The sequence below is a fragment of the Nestor notabilis genome, unplaced genomic scaffold (assembly GCF_000696875.1).
Source record: "Nestor notabilis isolate BGI_N333 unplaced genomic scaffold, ASM69687v1 scaffold287, whole genome shotgun sequence".
NCBI lineage: Eukaryota > Metazoa > Chordata > Aves > Psittaciformes > Psittacidae > Nestor > Nestor notabilis.
The window spans coordinates 27,350-44,707 of record NW_009936731.1 but is presented as its reverse complement, the minus strand read 5'-3'; the positions used below and the strand labels follow the sequence as shown (position 1 = coordinate 44,707).

The 17,358-nt window shown below is 37.4% G+C and overlaps 1 protein-coding gene across 1 annotated transcript in view; it reads left to right on the top strand.

Moving 5' to 3' along the window:
• Window positions 1-17,358, top strand: part of LOC104408760 (neuron navigator 3-like) — a 263,938-nt gene that overhangs the window by 238,910 nt on the left and 7,670 nt on the right. Inside the window, 11 exon segments of the mRNA XM_010018466.1 lie at window positions 22-42; window positions 1,201-1,373; window positions 3,863-3,928; window positions 5,017-5,170; window positions 7,881-8,055; window positions 11,810-11,907; window positions 12,527-12,622; window positions 12,914-13,082; window positions 13,799-14,034; window positions 15,939-16,093; window positions 17,047-17,118. Coding sequence (XP_010016768.1) covers window positions 22-42; window positions 1,201-1,373; window positions 3,863-3,928; window positions 5,017-5,170; window positions 7,881-8,055; window positions 11,810-11,907; window positions 12,527-12,622; window positions 12,914-13,082; window positions 13,799-14,034; window positions 15,939-16,093; window positions 17,047-17,118 — 1,415 coding nt within the window.

Here is a 17,358-nt window from a genome sequence, read left to right as displayed (position 1 = left end):
ACTCTTTCATGTTTCTGCAAGGTGAACTCTAGAGGAAGTGAGGTGAATATAAACCATGGAAAATTTGGCATGCATCTCTAAAGAACCCTATCTTGGCATGATTGCTATTTATTTTGGCAGTAGGCTTTTGTACCTTCTAAAAACAGATTATCCTCTATGTCTTCTCAGTTTGTCTCTATTCATTTTAATCTCAAAGTTTAGACTATAGAAAGGGGGAGTGTAGCCAAAATCCATTTCTTTCTCATTAGATATCATGAGCTTGAACAGGCTTAAATAATGTTTCTCTGATCAGTGGTCACACTCCCCACTCTCCAATTATATCATAAGAATAACATGTTTGAATACCTCATTTTTTTATAGAGGAACCAGTTTGTCATTGAGTTCTATACAATTTTAATCAGAATAATTTTCTGAAAACAAAACCAAAAAGACCCCACATTTCTCCTAAGATGAACAATTTCTGTATTTAGACAAAGGTATCAATAAATGGGCTAGTTAAAATTCATTGCAGCAGACAAAACTGTTGTCATCTTGACTCCTGAAATAAATGGCTCTTTGGCTATTCTGTCCCTTTTCAATACTGGATAAGAGCTTCTAAAGGGAAAAGTCAATGCTTGTGCGTTCAGGAAATTGCAGCAAACAGTATATACCTTTCAGCTAACATTCCTCTCAGCAGTACAACAAAGCAAGCCTCATGTCCCAGCTTAAATCCTCTTGCTTGTGATCCAAACCATGGTGTTTGCATAGTTTGGCCTTTCAAATTTTTAACGGGGAAGGTAAATTTGCAAACCCAGTAAATTGGACTTGTCGTTTGATTTCAGCATTTAGTAACAGCAGGTTCTGCCTGTACCTAGATGCAAAGTGGTTATTTAAAGCCAGCCCTTGAAGGGAATGCCATGGGAATGGGATTCCACTGGGGCTTAATGGTTTTAAATGAGCACCCCTCTCCCATAGCTGTACCACTCGGTTCTGCACTTCTTCCATAGCATTATGTTTGCGCTGCGCTGGATTAATAAAGTCAAAACCAAGCACTGTATCATGTTTTTAGAGATACTGTGTTGCATATGTTAATACCTTGCTTCTGTATACTGACCTCAGGCAGTGGCTAGGGTGGCATCTGCAAACTAACTCTCCAAAACATGAGCTGCAGACAAATTGCCATAATGAGGAGAATAATCTTGCTCTATGTTTGTTTTCCAGCTAAGAAGCTCTTTCAAACAGGCCTTTGGAAAGAAGAAGTCCACCAAGCCTCCTTCCTCACATTCAGACATAGAAGAGCTGACAGACTCATCTCTTCCTTCATCACCTAAATTGCCCCACAGCTCAGTAGAGTGTGGGACAACATCAATGAAACCATCACAATCAGCGTCTGCGTAAGTATCTCTCTTGGCAAACCTTTCTTCCCAAATGGGATGGACTGTGAAACAGAACTCCTGAATTGTGGCCATTTGCGCTTCAGAAACTGTGGCCAACAGCCATGATCTTTTAACCTCATGCTCCATCCATTTGTCAGATTTCTAGTGAGCTTTGCTCCATTTACATACTACTTTTCTAGTAGCTCTTTCTTAGGTCATTCTCTCCTCCTTTCACAGCATTTACCCCAGATCATCTAGCAGTACACTTCATTCCAAATGCATATTAAAAAGCTTATGTTTTGCTTTCCTTGCACCATTAACAACTTCACTATATACACTTAGTAAAGGCCAAATAGTTTCCTTTCTTCATGACATAATAAAAATGTCATTTTATTTTCCAGGCAGCTATAAATATTTACAAAATACTCATCCCTTCTGTTATTACTTCATCTATTTTGTAGGTACTAATTTATAGCATTTTTAATCTATTTCCCCTCTTTTATCTGCTTGATCTTTTTGTGTGATTTTACCTTTTTATTCAAATCACCATCATTAAGGTTTCAGTACTAAGAAGTCATCAGCCAAAAGCTGTCTCATTTCTTCATTGGTTTTTGATGTCCAAAATAGTTTTCTTGCAGAGTTCTCAGCTCCCATTCATATTCTTCTATGTTTTGGATTTTTTTTTTCATTCTTCTAAGCTCATAGCTTTTTCCAATTTCAGGAAATTGTCCTCTTTGAACCAACAGCTGCATACTACTGATGCCAGCCTTACTTTCCTTGTCCTAATTGAAAATAATCAGATCACAACTACTCTTCCTTAAAGCACCTCGAGAATACTAGTATTGCAACTGATTACTGAGCTTTAGAATAGAATTCCCCTCTGTAGGTTAGGTGCCTTTTATGATTAACTTATTATAGGCTTTAATAATTTTTATATACTAGGTTTAGGAGTTTGACAGCAAATATTCTAACAAAAGAAACCCTTGCACAATAAATGTTTTTCTTTCCTCACTTTCTGTAAAGACTACTGAGGAATAACTTACCTCTTAACCATCTAGTTTTGATGGGGTTTTTTTACAGAAAGCTCACATTTTTATGGTTTCAGGTACATGTGTGTTTTGGGAGGAGGATTTCTACATATTTAGGCCCTTGATTCGGATTTACTATCAACTTAAAAATCACCAGTAAAAGCATAATAGAAAGTGCCTGAACTTAAACAAAACACTTATTCTACAAAATTATTTACTCATGGTTCACAGGTCTGCTCTCATAACCTTATCTTTCCCCTTTCCTCCAACCCTGCTTTTTGCTCTTTTTCTTTGATTTGCTCTCTATATGTACTAGTGTTCCCAGAATTTATTAAGGGCAAAACTACATAGTTAGTCTTTCATCTGAAGCTCTTCCCATGGGTATTTGTTCTCTGAGCCTTAAATTCCTAAATTCTGCCCAGTTCACAGCCTTCTGGTTCTTCAACCATTTTTAAACACTGATCTTTCTGATCATACTACTACATTTTTTATTATTGTGACCTTTCTACACAGGGTAACATAGGTTCTTTCCCTTGCACAGAGAGATCATGTAAATATGCTTATCTAGATTAATTTTTGATCTGTTAAACTGATGTTACTTTCTTTGAAAGACTTGGTTTTCTATTGCATAATATAAAACTCTACCATCTTCAAGACTTCTCATAATTGTCAGCAGTCTCTGTTCAATGATCATGACTTCTTCTACCCAAAGCACCTATTGATTTAAAAATCCTGAGACTGTAACAAGAAAGAAAAATTAAAACTCAGTTTCTAACTACCTTGAACTTTGTCTGAAGTCTGATCAGGCTTCTGAGCTTCTTTCTGTGACTTCTCAGAAGTGCTAGCTTATCTTCTTGTTTTTCTACTTTTTGATGAAGTCTCATCTCCTTATGTAATTTTGCGACTGTAGGAGCTGACTGTTGAAGAGCTCTGGAATCTGCAAAATAAAATTCAGTGCATACTTTCTGCTTCCATTCTGCTTGTCTTAACAGTCTAGACAGCTCTTTCCTGTTTCTTACAAGATTGTAGTCCTACTCTCTGCTTCATTTATAGCTTCTTTAAAACTGGCTTGCCAGCTTTCTGTCCATCCCCTCTCAAGATGTACTGCAGAATAGCCCAAATAGATATCTGTCTTCCCATTTGTCCAAGTTGTTGAGATGATATATGCATGTAATAAAATTTCGTGTCTTATTTGGTTAGCATAGATGTGGGCACATCAAACAAGAACTGTATTGTAATACTTGGAAAAAAAAAATCCTAGTACCTGCCTTTTTTCATTTTACGTTAAAATATTTGTGCATGTTGTGAATGATGCTCATTATTTTCCTTCTTCAGTTTGCCATATTTTTTTATTTGCCATGAACTTCATCTTCCCTTTCCTTACACTTTCCTGGTATATTTTCTTGACCTGAGTCTTATGTTCTAAACCATTATCTTTACTTTCTTCCAATTACATCTGTCTAATACATGTGTATGCAGGTCATCTCTAGTCTGGGCACCAAAGAAAAGGCAAAACGGTCACGTGGTCTACAAGCATAGATCCCGGTAAAATTGAGTGTGGGGCATGGAGTTTTATACCCAACTGCTGACCTGAAGAGTGCTGCATCTTCTTTCCCAAAATGGATTTGCATGCATTCTGGCAATTAAAAGTTGACCTCTGTTTCTTGTTTGTATATTGGAAGTAATAATCACAATAATAATACTTATTATTATAAAGTATTTTTCACTTTTTAAATTGTTCTGCGAATATTAACTATTTATAGTGACGGTAATAAAGAACAAATAACAGTTAGTGAATTGACTGAAAATATCGCTTAGTGTAACAACATAGCCCAAATTCAGTGTTTTATTTTCTAGTGGTTCTGTTATGCAGCAGATCTAGGTCTGATGATGGCACAGAGAGGCAAATCAGTCTGGCACAAGAAGTGGATGGTTGTGGGTCCCTGGGCCAATCATATCTTGATCTTTTCTCACAATGGTTTCTTCTCTTCCAAGTAATGCTTGTGAAAAAAACAAAAGCAAAACAAAACCAAACCAAAACAAAAACAACCAGCATGATTTCAGATACCATGCATTACCAAATGACAGACTATAGGCAAAAAGTCAACCATCGCAAATCAAAACCATTACAGATCAAAATTTTCTAGATCATGAAGTCAAGGATGTCTGTTTGTGCACAGTTCAAAACAGAGAAAACTGTTGATGCTTGACATAATAAATAGCAGTGTGGTTTAATCAGCATATTTCAGTTCCGACTATTGCTACTTAGAGAAATCATAACCTTTACACCAAAGAAATGATGCAGATACAAACTCAAGTTAAAACTGATGGGTGATACACACTCAAAAAAAAAAAAAATTCTGCGAAGTTTTTAACAGATTTTTTCACCATAGTGAACTTCCTTAACAAAACTGGAAAGGTATAAATAAAGCTGATCATTTCATCTGGAAGAGGGCTTCTTTCCTTTTTTAATTTGCCATTTGAGCCTTTTCATGTTTCTTTGATAAGATTCTTTCTTCACTCATAGGTTTCACCAGCAGCAAGCATTTTCTGTTCTTTGATTCTTAATAATAACACTGCTTTGGGGGCAGAACCTTCCTTTAATCTTCCGCATGTTTCCTGCTTCTCTTTAGGATCTGTGAGTGCACAGAGGCAGAGGCTGAAATTATTCTTCAGCTAAAGAGCGAGCTGAGGGAGAAAGAGCTAAAATTAACGGACATTCGTCTTGAAGCCCTCAGCTCTGCACACCATCTGGATCAGATTCGGGAAGCCATGAACCGCATGCAGGTCAGTGCAGTAGCTTAAGTGATGACAGGGATGCACATCAAAGTTATGTTCAGTGTGTTTCCTTTCCCAGCACTTTGTTTCAGGTGCCAAAAAACAGACAACACAAAGTGAATTGCTAGACTGACAGTACTTCCAGTGGGTGATAAGTGTTCACCTTATAATAATGATATTCTTAGCATTTATATTAATAGTTAAAATGTGTTTAAGTGATATGGATGGAGGCATAATCCCTGCCCAAAGGATATTTGTTATCTAAACCCTATGACTGGTGAAAGCAACATGACAGACAAGCAGATCACAAAGTGGTTTCTACAGGGCTTTAAAACCTTGGGCTGGGGGGTGGGTGGGGGTATATATGCATATTCTCTCATCATTTCTGATTCCTAACCCAGCTGTGGTTTGCCAGAGCAAAGAATGTAAAATTGAACTTGACTGTTGTACTCAGCATCACTAAAATTTCACTACATTATTTCATGACACTGCTCCAAATCCTTCCAGAACACTTTTTTCATCAGAAGACTTTCCCTTTCATGAGGCTGAAAAGATGCAGAGAGAATGCCAGTGTTCTTCACTGCATCCAGCTTTTATGGGACTCAGCTCAGTTGCCCACACACAAGTGTCTAGTATCACATTAAGTGCCCAAAAGTATCTATAACATCCACACAGTATGACATAGGTCCTTCAGTAGATTTGGGCTCTTGTGGAATGACAGGTGAAATACCTAGGACATCCCTGAAGGCATGGTAAATCTGTTTTTGGGAAACAGAATCAAGGCCATAGGGTGGGAATTCAGATTGAGACTAGTACAACTACACTGGAAACACACATTTACGCAGCTGAATCCAGCCCCAGTGCCTTATCAGCTGAATTGCTCTGTGCCGTGTGCTTAGGCCATGTGCACCTGTATGCACTTTTGTACAGATATCCACAGAGACTGATTTCATAACTACCAGATTTGGTGTGTTTGCTGTCTTTTCTGGACATCTTAGTTTATATAATGCCTATAGTCTCAGCCACACCTTTAGACATTTATGCTATCTGCCATCCTCCCAGGTGCTCACACCACTAAGTGCCAAAATTGCTATGGGATGTATGCCTGAACTTCAATTAAGGCGAAGAATAATCAAGAACTGGTCTGTAAATATGGGTTTCACTTGTCCAGACATAAGTAGAGCATTTGATCTGGAGCCACTAAAAATGTTTAAGGAACTGTAAGAGATAGAATACAGTTAATTGCAATGGTGGAGAATGGCACATGAAGGCTTGTCAGCTGATTACTGTCTTACACTGGGATATGAGGGCCTAAACCAGGTGAACTCCCTGGAGAGAGGAGTGTGCTGTAGTCACAGGCCTCCAAAGTTTGAACTTCACCAGAGCTGGGCAGAGGCTGCTGATGGTAATCACTTGTTCTGAAGTTTTCCTGAAAGGACAGGCAGCCACCATGGAGTAGCCAAACTCTGTGATGTTTTGGGGACCTGATGAGGATTGGTGAGAGGAAAAAGTAGGATTGGTGGGAATGATATATGAATACTGTATTCAAAACACCTTAAAAATGTAAAGCTCAGCTGAATGGAAGTCTGCTAAGAGTTGTGTAATTAATCAGTGTTAAATTGCTGAGTAGATGGAGATTGCATGACTCGTATCATCATAAGTACTGATTTGAACCCCAAACTAAACTGGTGCACTCACCTATTGCCTTCTTTCACTATTTTGTTGACCCTTCCGTTTCACTACCTCCTCACCTTTGCCTAGATGATGTAATCTTTTTGTAACTGCTGCTACAAAAAAAGGTTTTTGTGATGCTGTCCCGTATGTTTTTACTTGTATAATGTAGCTGTACAGCCTTCATAAAAGAATAGGACTTTTAGCATTGTTAGTGCATGTGGAATTAAATTTGATGTGCAAAACTGTCTGCAAGAATAAGCAGTTGCTTTGTACTGTGCTTCATGCAGTGACTGAAAGCTAGATTTAGTTGGTACCAGGCTGTTCTCAGGCTAAGTTTTCATTTTATTATTGTACATTCAATAATCACTTGGCACCACAGAGGATTTAGCTAAAAAAATTCCCTGGTTGTTCTGATTCATCTGTCACTGTATGTTTTCATCAAAGGAGGTTTGCTGGCGGCTACGTGAACAATCCCATGCTTGAATGATCAAGTCTTATCTGATAGCAAGAAGGGTTATGAAACTGTTAAAACTATCAATTCCTAATTGTATATTTGAAATTTCATTTGTCCTCTGTGAAGTTACTGCTTAAATTTTTGGGGGCAGTAATAATTTTCTGTGACTTTAGAAACATTAACATATCAAAAAATTCGACAATAACTTTCTTACCTGACTGTTACCTAGGATCTTTGACAGTAGAAAGTAGCTTAGAAAACTGGGGATAGCTGTGAAAATTCTCACCACACTTATATTATGGTCAACTGTACAATAAACACGGGAGCTTGAAGCTTATGTCGTTTAGGAACTATCTTGAGGCAAAAGCTAAAACAAGTTTATAGGGGTTTTTTCCCTTCATTTTAGAAGTAAAGGCAATCCAGTTTTCTCTGACTGTGTTATACGTCATATATATATTGCAATGTACTGCTGTGAAAGTGACAAACCAGTTATGCCTTGCAGGCTACCAGCAAGCACTAGAATAGCCACCCCCAGCATTTTTCTGAAAGAATAACCTCTTGTGCTTTTATGTTAATTTCTTTTGTATACAGAATGAAATTGAAATATTGAAAGCTGAAAATGATCGTTTAAAGGCAGAGACTGGCAATGCAGGAAAGCCTGCCCGGCCATCATCAGAGTCTTCAAGCAGCACATCATCGTCTTCATCACGGCAGTCACTAGGACTTTCTCTGAACAATTTAAACATCACAGAATCTGCTACATCAGGTAAACATATTTTGGGCACATGCACACCTCAGCAATTGGTGAGAATTTATTATTTTCACCCTCTTAATGGGCCATATATGAGGCATGTCTGAAAATTAAAACATGTCACATATCACTCAGGGAAACATCAGATATGCATTCACTAATGGAGATGAGGAAGAATGCTGGCAGTCATTTCTGAAAAGGCAGCTTTTAGAAAGCTCAGAATAATAGTAACAGACTGTTCATTTTGTTTGCTTGATTCCTAGCTATGATACTCTACCTACCTAGTTTACAATACTCTTTGGTCATCTACTTTCAATTTATTTGAAAAGGACAATATCTGTTGTAGTATGCTTGACATGACAACTGTATACTCTTGTATTCTCTTGACCCTATGGAATAAATAGGAGCATAGTCCATGAAATTTTCTTTTCTTTTTTTGTTGGTTTTTTTTTGGGGGGGGGGGGAGGTGTTCTTTGATGGGTTTTTTTTTTTTGTTTATCAACCTCTTACCATTCAGTTAGCTACTTTAACTTCGTTATGTATTTGCAGCTGGGGAAGAAAGTGATCTCAGTTAGCTTTATGCCTTACATTGTTTTAATGTGATATAGCTAGTTAGCCTGTGTTGGACCACACAAAAGCCAAACCCTGCCTGCCTTACTAAGCACTCTTATTGTCTTCAGTGAACGAGAGAAAGCAAGCAGAACTTTGATCCACATCCTGTACATTAACATTTGATTATTCTCCATGCCATAGAGTTTATGATAATAAGCCTTTTACACTTGTTTTGTTAATGTGGCCAAGAAACAGAAGTGCTGTCTCTAATATTAGGACCAGGAGCAGAGCAGAAGCAAAGCAGCACTCATTAGCATAGATTCCACAGAAAGTATAATGAAGTCTCTGGAAGCAATAAAAATATGGCTAATGATTGTAGAAAGAGTCTAGGCAAGAGTACAGCTGGGAATGTGCCAAACTGCCTGACTATAATTTGGATTGGCAGTTAGCTGTATTATCTTGCCAGTCATTGATTACACAGATATTTGAATATTTCTTTTGAGTAATATCAAATTTTATATGAAAATCAGTATATTTTTGGTTTATATTCCAGCCTACTTTTTTGACAGGTTTAACTTTTAGCATGGGTTCGCTTGAGCTAGGCCTCAGTATAAAATGAAGTGTTGTAAAAACAGGGAGAAAAACTTTAAAACAAAACAAAACAAAACAAAAAAAGCAAACAAAAAATCCCCAGAGGTTTGAGGTTTTTGAAATAGTAATTGTAGAAAATTGTAGAATGTCTTTCATAAGGAACAACAATTAGCACTTTGTCGCTGGCACTAACTCTCTAGATACAGGAATAAGCAAGTAGAAGGAGGAGTGTGAAGAATAGGAAGAAGAACTGGATAAGAATAAGATGTGAATAGAAGACAAACATGGAAAGGTGAAAGTTAAGAAAAAGCATGAAGGTGAACAAAACTGGGAGAAAATGCTTAGCAAATGAAGAGAAGAAATAAGAGCTGGAACAAAAAGAAGAGGAGGTGGAGGAGAAAAGTGGGGAAAAGGAGGAGGAGTAGGAGAAGGATCAGGAAGAACAGTAAGAGTGAGGGAAGTGTTCGAACTCGATCTTAAGGGTCTGATCCAACCTAAAAGTTTCTTATGATTCTATAAGCTTTATATAATTTTCTGTGTCAGTGGTTCTAAATGTATTTCTAGCATTCAAAGTAATTACTTTTGGTTATAAGAAATTAAAGAAATAAGGGTGCCTAATGAGGAGTGGAGGATTTCATATGATTATGAATCCAGCCTTTTTGATCATTGTTAAGTACCATTTTCCTGCCATGCCGGAGAACTTGGAAGGGTGACAGCTTCCTACCAAGTCTTATGGGATTTCTGCGGCAGCTGGAGTGCTATTGAACGAAATTCCCTGAGATATGGAGAGATTAATCATGCTGAGGACTAAGCTGAGAGATGACAAGGTCTTTGGCTCATCGTATTAAAAAAATGTCATGGCACTTTCTGTGAGACCAGTAACTCCAAATGACCAAGGTGACCTGAAAATGACCAAAGCTGTCCACTGCCACTTCCTAAGGGTATGACCATCTGCCCCAGATAGGTGTGAATGGCAAGCCAAGAAGGGGCTCGGTTGTCACAGACACCTGTATTTCAGTCAATCACTGGAGTAGAGCAGCAAACAAGGACTCTGACTGTAATGTCCAGTGAAAAGAGTGCCAGAGCTCAGACAAGAATTGAGCCAGAGCCCCTATAGTGCACCTAAGGAGGAGGCCTGGCAGGAGATAATTAAAGCAATTAGCACCACTATGAAATTAGAACCCCTTGGGCATCTTCTCAGCCCCTTGTGTCAGTGAGAGGGAGAGCTCCTCACTCCTGGAGACTTACAGAAGAATATATTTTAAAGGCTGCATGAGGGTCATTTAGAGATTGAAAAATTTCACAGGTGTTCAGTTATATTGTGAATTGCCCTCAGATGAACTATGACATTACAGAAACTCTTAAAGTTTGTCAAATATGCCAAAACACAAGACAAATGAAGTGAAATATTCAGTGCTGGAGGCACAGAAAAACTATCTGCCTGGAACAAAACAAGCATGGATTTGTTTAAGATCACAAGAAAAATGCTTCTTCATTTGATCAATTAAGAAAACCCCAACCAAATAAACAACAAACATCATCTGCAAAATCTGCTTTCTAGATCTGGGTGTAAAATATCAAACATTTTACATTAGAACTTAATGTTTTTATACATTCATTAAAGTCATATTCATAAATCTACCTTGGTTTAGCTTTGAGCAAGTAACTGGACCCTACTGGGACTTCATTTAATTTGGGTGAAGTCTGACCTTGTGCAGATTATGACATGAAGTGAATGCTTTTCTTCAATTGTCACAATAAGAAGAAGCAGGATTTAGGGTAGTGGATTATTGTGCTGGCAAATCCATAATCTCTGCTAATTTGATAGCTAGTTTAAATGTCTAACAGTACTACCTCTGGAAGAACTTCTAGAAGAAGATTTGTCCCTTGCAGTAAGCTTCAGTGTCAGCCTTTAGTAAGGAGTACATCCTCCTGATTTCTCATTTTAGGAGTTAGTGAAGATGCTCAGAGCATATCGGAATCACTCTTTGCCTCCAAGGAAAATGAAATTTTTCTTAGTGGAATGGCTGAATGCCGTCCCATATTATGGAGGACTCTGAAGTGGTTTTCTAATGGATACTTTTTGTAAGCCTATATTATAGGGGTAAAAAACCCCTCTATCCATGCCATATTTACAGAAGGTAAGAAAATCAGCTGAAAGGAGAAATTAAATGCTATTTTGCTTATCAGCAAACATATCAATTCAAGGATTTCTTGTTTTTCTCCTTGCAACATTCTAAAGGGCACAATGAATGCCCAAAGATATAAACTTAATTTAGATTTCAAACAACATTATTTTATGGACATACGGTAATTTCAAACAAGTTCCAAGAAAGAAAGCAAAGGCAAGACTGTAGTGCAAGTATTTGTTTATACCTGATTTCCTATTCCTTTTTACGTGATTAAAGCTCCTAATACTGCTTAAAAAATTGACAAATTGTATTTTTTTTTATCTCCAACAGAAAAGGTGGATTAGGAATAAGTACAGATTAAAATGGTTGCAAATTGTGATATCAGCCTTTCTTTTTAACCAAAAAATCCTTCGAACAAATATTGAACTGATGATGTGAATGTAACTGATGTGATTTCTCATGTTGATTACTTTACTTCCCTTCTTTTATTGTAGATATTTTGTTGGAGGATGTTACTGATGGAGCACTCCACAAAGAAGGTCATAGCGTGAAAATATTAGTCACTATAAACAAGGGCTATAGTCGAGCCAAGGTAAGTCTAGATGCAGAATTATATAGCTCAGGCAAATTTTGCAGTATTGGAGCTCAACTTATTTCAGTATTTTCAACCAGTAACTGAAGGGAAATATCCTAAAGATAGCAGCTCTCATCTCTGTCATCCATGCTCAATACAGTTAGGCACTCTCCATAGACTAATGTCATATGGCCTCCTTCTGCCTTTGTGGTGTCCCAGACACTATCAATTCTCAATTTAATTGGTAACAGGATGTTCTGGGACTTGCTATCTCCATTTAAAAGTCATTACAAATTAGACCTTTGTCTTGGACCCCTTAGGGTGCAACCATGAATATGCTGCTGAAGTAATCAATTTGGAACTGCATAGTCTGTATTACAAAAATTATAAATACAGGACAACTTTTATTTATATTCAGCTCTTTACAAACACAGATGCAACCAAAGAGCAGAATAATATACTACATTTCCTTCCTTATAAAGATGTACTAAATATCATCCATACTTGTTTCTGGCACACGTATTACGAACAAAGTCATAACATCACATAGCAAATAGTATTATTTTTCTTCATTGGGAAAATTATGAAGCTGATTACCACCATTTTTAGACCAGTTTCCAAAAACCTTTCTTTGCAGGATCAAAAACCACATACATATCTGATAGGATCAATTGGAGTAAGTGGAAAAACAAAATGGGATGTTTTAGATGGTGTAATCAGGCGTCTCTTTAAGGTAAGACACTGAAAAAATATCTCAACTATTTAATTCAATTTCACTTAAGAAAAACCTGTATTCTTTAGGTTGTCTTACCAAATTTTTGTTTTGTTTTTTGACATGTCATTAACACCACTATTGAACTTTATTCTTAATGTCAGTGTTCATTTTTCATGATTGTTCTCTATTGAATGTGACTGCAAGAATCTCCTTGTCAAGTGACTTCACCTATACTGAAATATTTTCCAAACTGTTTTCATTCAATAACCATTTTTATTTTTTATGTGTTATGTTTTCATGTAACTTCAGGAATATATTCTCCGAGTGGATCCGACTACTAGCCTGGGTTTAAGCTCTGAGTGCATTGCTAGCTATTGTATAGGGGATGTTATTAGAGCCCATAGCCTAGAAGTGCCTGAACTGCTGCCTTGTGGATATCTGGTTGGAGATAATAACATCATCACTGTGAACCTGAAAGGTAAAACCCCAAGAATATTTTTGCAGATAATGTAGAATTCTTCACTGCAGTCCCCCACCTCTTCATACTTTCTCACATCTGACCTTTCTGTATTTTGTATCCAGTTCAAGGGCTCATTTATCACATAAAGTCTCCATATGACATTGTACAATACCTAACACAGTGTGGCATTTTGAGGCCGATCTAAGAATATCTCTGTCCTTCTCTTCCTGACTGCCAAACCACAGCAAAGTACAAATTTCTGACTATAGCAAAAGAAAACCAAATCAAAAATAAAAACCAAAAAAAGAGATCAAGATGAGAAATATTTATACCTCACCCAGTTCTGAGGAAAAAGCTGTAGGGATTTGGTGTTGGAGGGGAGGGGTGCCTTGAGAAGAACTGCGTATATATTGATGTGACAGCCGGTAACCCTGTGGCTGTCACTTCGACCTTTTTTTGTCATGTGTCTGAAACATACATCTTTGCCTCGCTGCGCCTTCTTTTCACATTTACTTTGATTTCATCTCTCCCACCCATCTTGTCCCACTCAAGGTTTAATTTTTTTGGCACTGTGGAAGAATATAAGCATTTCCACAGTAATGAAGCCCTTCATAGGAATTTGGTTAGGCAGTGTCTTACCTTGCTTTGAGCATAACACCATCAGGTGCTGGCCAAACCCACACCTACCTTAGCAAGGATGAAGACAGGCCATTTTTCTTTTCTTTTGTTCCCAGGAGTGGAAGAAAACAGTTTGGACAGTTTTGTGTTTGACACATTAATTCCTAAGCCAATTACCCAGCGGTACTTTAATTTACTGATGGAGCATCGCAGAATTATTCTGTCGGGACCCAGTGGCACAGGAAAGACCTATTTAGCTAACAGGCTGGCTGAATATATTATTACTAAATCTGGCAGAAAAAAAACTGAGGATGCTATCACAACTTTTAATGTAGATCACAAGTCAAGCAAGGTAAGTCACAGTTGAAAAGATAACCTATTGCCCAATTTGTAGTGATAATGCAAAGAAGATCCTATAAATTGGCATAATGTTTTGTTGCTCACTTCTCATTTTCTCCTATAGAATTCAGTCTTCAATCCTAGTGAGGAGGAGGGACAAAGATCTTTCTGTTCTAAACAAATCACTGAAGTACTGTGAGGGAAGTCTGAATTTTCCCTTGCTTGAGGAAACCCGTGTTAGGGATAGATGCAGTGAAGTTCCTATATAAGTTAAATTTGTAGATTGCAATTCCTTTGTCAGAAAGGTTAGATATGCAGTAATACTAGTCTAATTTCTTTTTTTATAGTGATAATATCAGCTTATTGTTAACAAATGATTCAGAATGGGGATCTTGGGTTCAGCTTCTCAATCAGCACTGGATAAATACAACTGCTGCCACTGTTTCTGGAGTGCATTGGTCAGGAAGTTGACCATACTAAAATTGCCTCATGCATCATGTCACATTCCCAGTGATTTACATAGTTCAGATTGTCAAGCTTCTAGCATGACTACTATGCTAGCCAGAGATAATACTATTCACTTCCTGTCCTAAATTGGATATACTCCTAACTTGGTACCCAGGGAAAAGAGAATGAAAGGTTTTGTCCAGAGCTTTTGATTTGCACAGAACATAATGAATGTTAGCGTAATGTAAGAAGGAAGAACATACAGATCCCAAAGGGGCAAGTGTACCATTCCAGTAAAAACACCGCTTTTCACTGTCTTTATACAGTAGATTTGTGATGACATTTACTTTGGCAGGGAATGTGTTTATCTTTTATTTTTAAACCATATACATTTATAATGAAAATTGTTCCACAAAAGAGCAAGCTTTTGGATTTCTGGTCTATTGCTTGTTTGTGTTTTTGTTTGGGGTTGTGATTTTTTTCCTTTTCCTTTGTTTCTATTAAGTTTTTTATAGAACTTTTGAGTTTGTAGTAAAAAAGAAAAACCAACCTTGTCAAATACCAAGTGTGTTTGAATAATACGGATAGTGCTATTCCATGGAAGGAACCCATGTTGTTACCCTAGAGACATCTGATCATAAAAAGAAAAAAAAAATACATATTTCTTGAAATAAAAAAGATTGCATGTTCCCATTAAGGAGAAAAGATTCTGCTGTCCCTGATCCAGAAAGTAAAATGGAATAGGAGCTTTGTTCATAATACTACGCATTCCCAGCACTGACAAAATTCGATACCTCTAAAGATACAGCTGTAAAACTTGACTAGTCCAGACCCTCAAGGGCAACAAAGCGTTGAGAAAAAAATGAAATGTTTTGATTATAGAAAGCTCTCTTTTACTCCAGCGCTAACCTGCAGCCAGACAGAGAGCTGAGAGAAAAAAATGTACCTAGTAAATTTTATTATGAGGTGTGATATAGTATCCCCAAAAGGTCAAATAGATTTTCACTGAGAGTGGTGAAAGGAGATATCTGAAGGAGCAGTTCAGTATGCCTAAATGGTATGATAATTTGGAGGGGGATTTGTGTATAAATGTGGTGTTCATAAGAATGGAGGTCCAACGACGTCAGTATCTCAGTCCATTGGAAATGGCATTTTTTTATTGCAACCTATTTTCCTCTGGAGATCAGATATTTTATCAGCAGGTTTCTCAGGAATGCATCCACCAAATAGTTATGTGTGTATTTCAGTCACTTGCTTTATGTTTAGTGCCTTTGTTTTTCCCAGCATGTGGCTCCAGTGTTGCTCTATTTAAGAAGCAGGTCTTCCTGCGTGTGCTGATCCAGCTGAATTACCCATAGTGCAGTCTCTTCATCTTTCTGAAAATCTTTTCCACTGAAATTACATCTATAGTCTAATTGGATTAATATTTTCTGTTTTGTTTTTTGTTTTGTTTTGTTAATTCTGCTGAAGGATTTGCGACAATACCTAGCAAACCTAGCTGAGCAATGCAGTGCTGACAACAAAGGTGCTGATCTCCCTGTGGTCGTAATACTGGATAACCTCCACCACATCAGTTCTCTTAGTGACATCTTCAATGGTTTCCTCAACTGTAAATATAATAAATGGTAGGTAGTAGCTCCTGTCCCCTTTCATACACCTTTTGCAATTAAAACAGTAAAAGTTGTTTGTTATTTTGCAAAATAAAATGTCCCAGTGGAACTTAGACTCCCATAGGCTGTCAGCAAAGCCCTTATGCTGACAGCCTATGGGAGGATTAAAAAATCCTCTTCAGCCAGATACTTGGGTGTCTGCTTCCTTTATTTGTAAGACTCCCATGCATCTCAGTGATATATAAACATACCGTAGAATTTATGAATGTACTTAAACGCTTGACTGAATTAGGGTCTTATCCCTTTCACCCTGTCAGATGACACTAGCTCATTACTATCAGAAGGACAGCTTATGGGAGAGTGAGAAGAAATGCCCTTTATATTAGTGGAATCTGGGAAGCCATGAGCCATGACATGCAGAAGCATCTGTATATCAGGCAGGCTTGCACTTCCTACAGTTTTCCTGTAGCAGCGCAGAAGTATCAAGTTTGCTGACTGTTACTGCAAAGAAAGAACAAAAATAATGCTCTCTGTATGTTATTGCCAAGAAAGAATAAAAATAATGCTCTCTGTAACTTTTACTGGCCTACAACATTGGTTATTTCTTCTGTTAAAGTGCCATCACAGGGACTTCCCTTCATAGAATCACTGCATGCTATGTCTTACCCATGAAATTGACTGGCTTCTGAAATTAAAACTCGCAAGTCTACTGCAAAATTATGAGGTACATGAGGACAGGGTTGCCTCATTTATTTTTTTATTACAGATGAGTCATAGTAAACTACAAATGTGCAGAGAGGGAAATCATACAGAATAAACATTAAAAAGGATGCCTCAGAAATATTTTAAATCTAAGAATATAATGCATTGATTGGCCTAGTGCAGATAATATTTTCTGAATATCTGAATGGATTCTCCATCAAAAACAAAAACAAAAACCAAACCCACTACTACTTTTCTCGTTTCAGTCCCTATATTATTGGAACCATGAACCAGGGAGTTTCTTCTTCACCAAATCTGGAGCTGCATCACAATTTCAGGTACATTCACTCTGTATTTGCTATGGCCGTGTTTGCACAGTTCCCTGCTTCTCAGCCCAGTTCTTCAGCAAACATTGATCTTGTATCTCATCACAGCAAAGTATTTTAGCTTCTGTGTCTTTCCTGTATTGATGGGTCTGTGAATGGTGTTGGAGAATGGTGAAGGAAATAAGATACTTTCTGGCATCCCTAGCAAGTTGAAGACAATTGCATTCTTGCATTCCATTTGTCTTCAGCAGT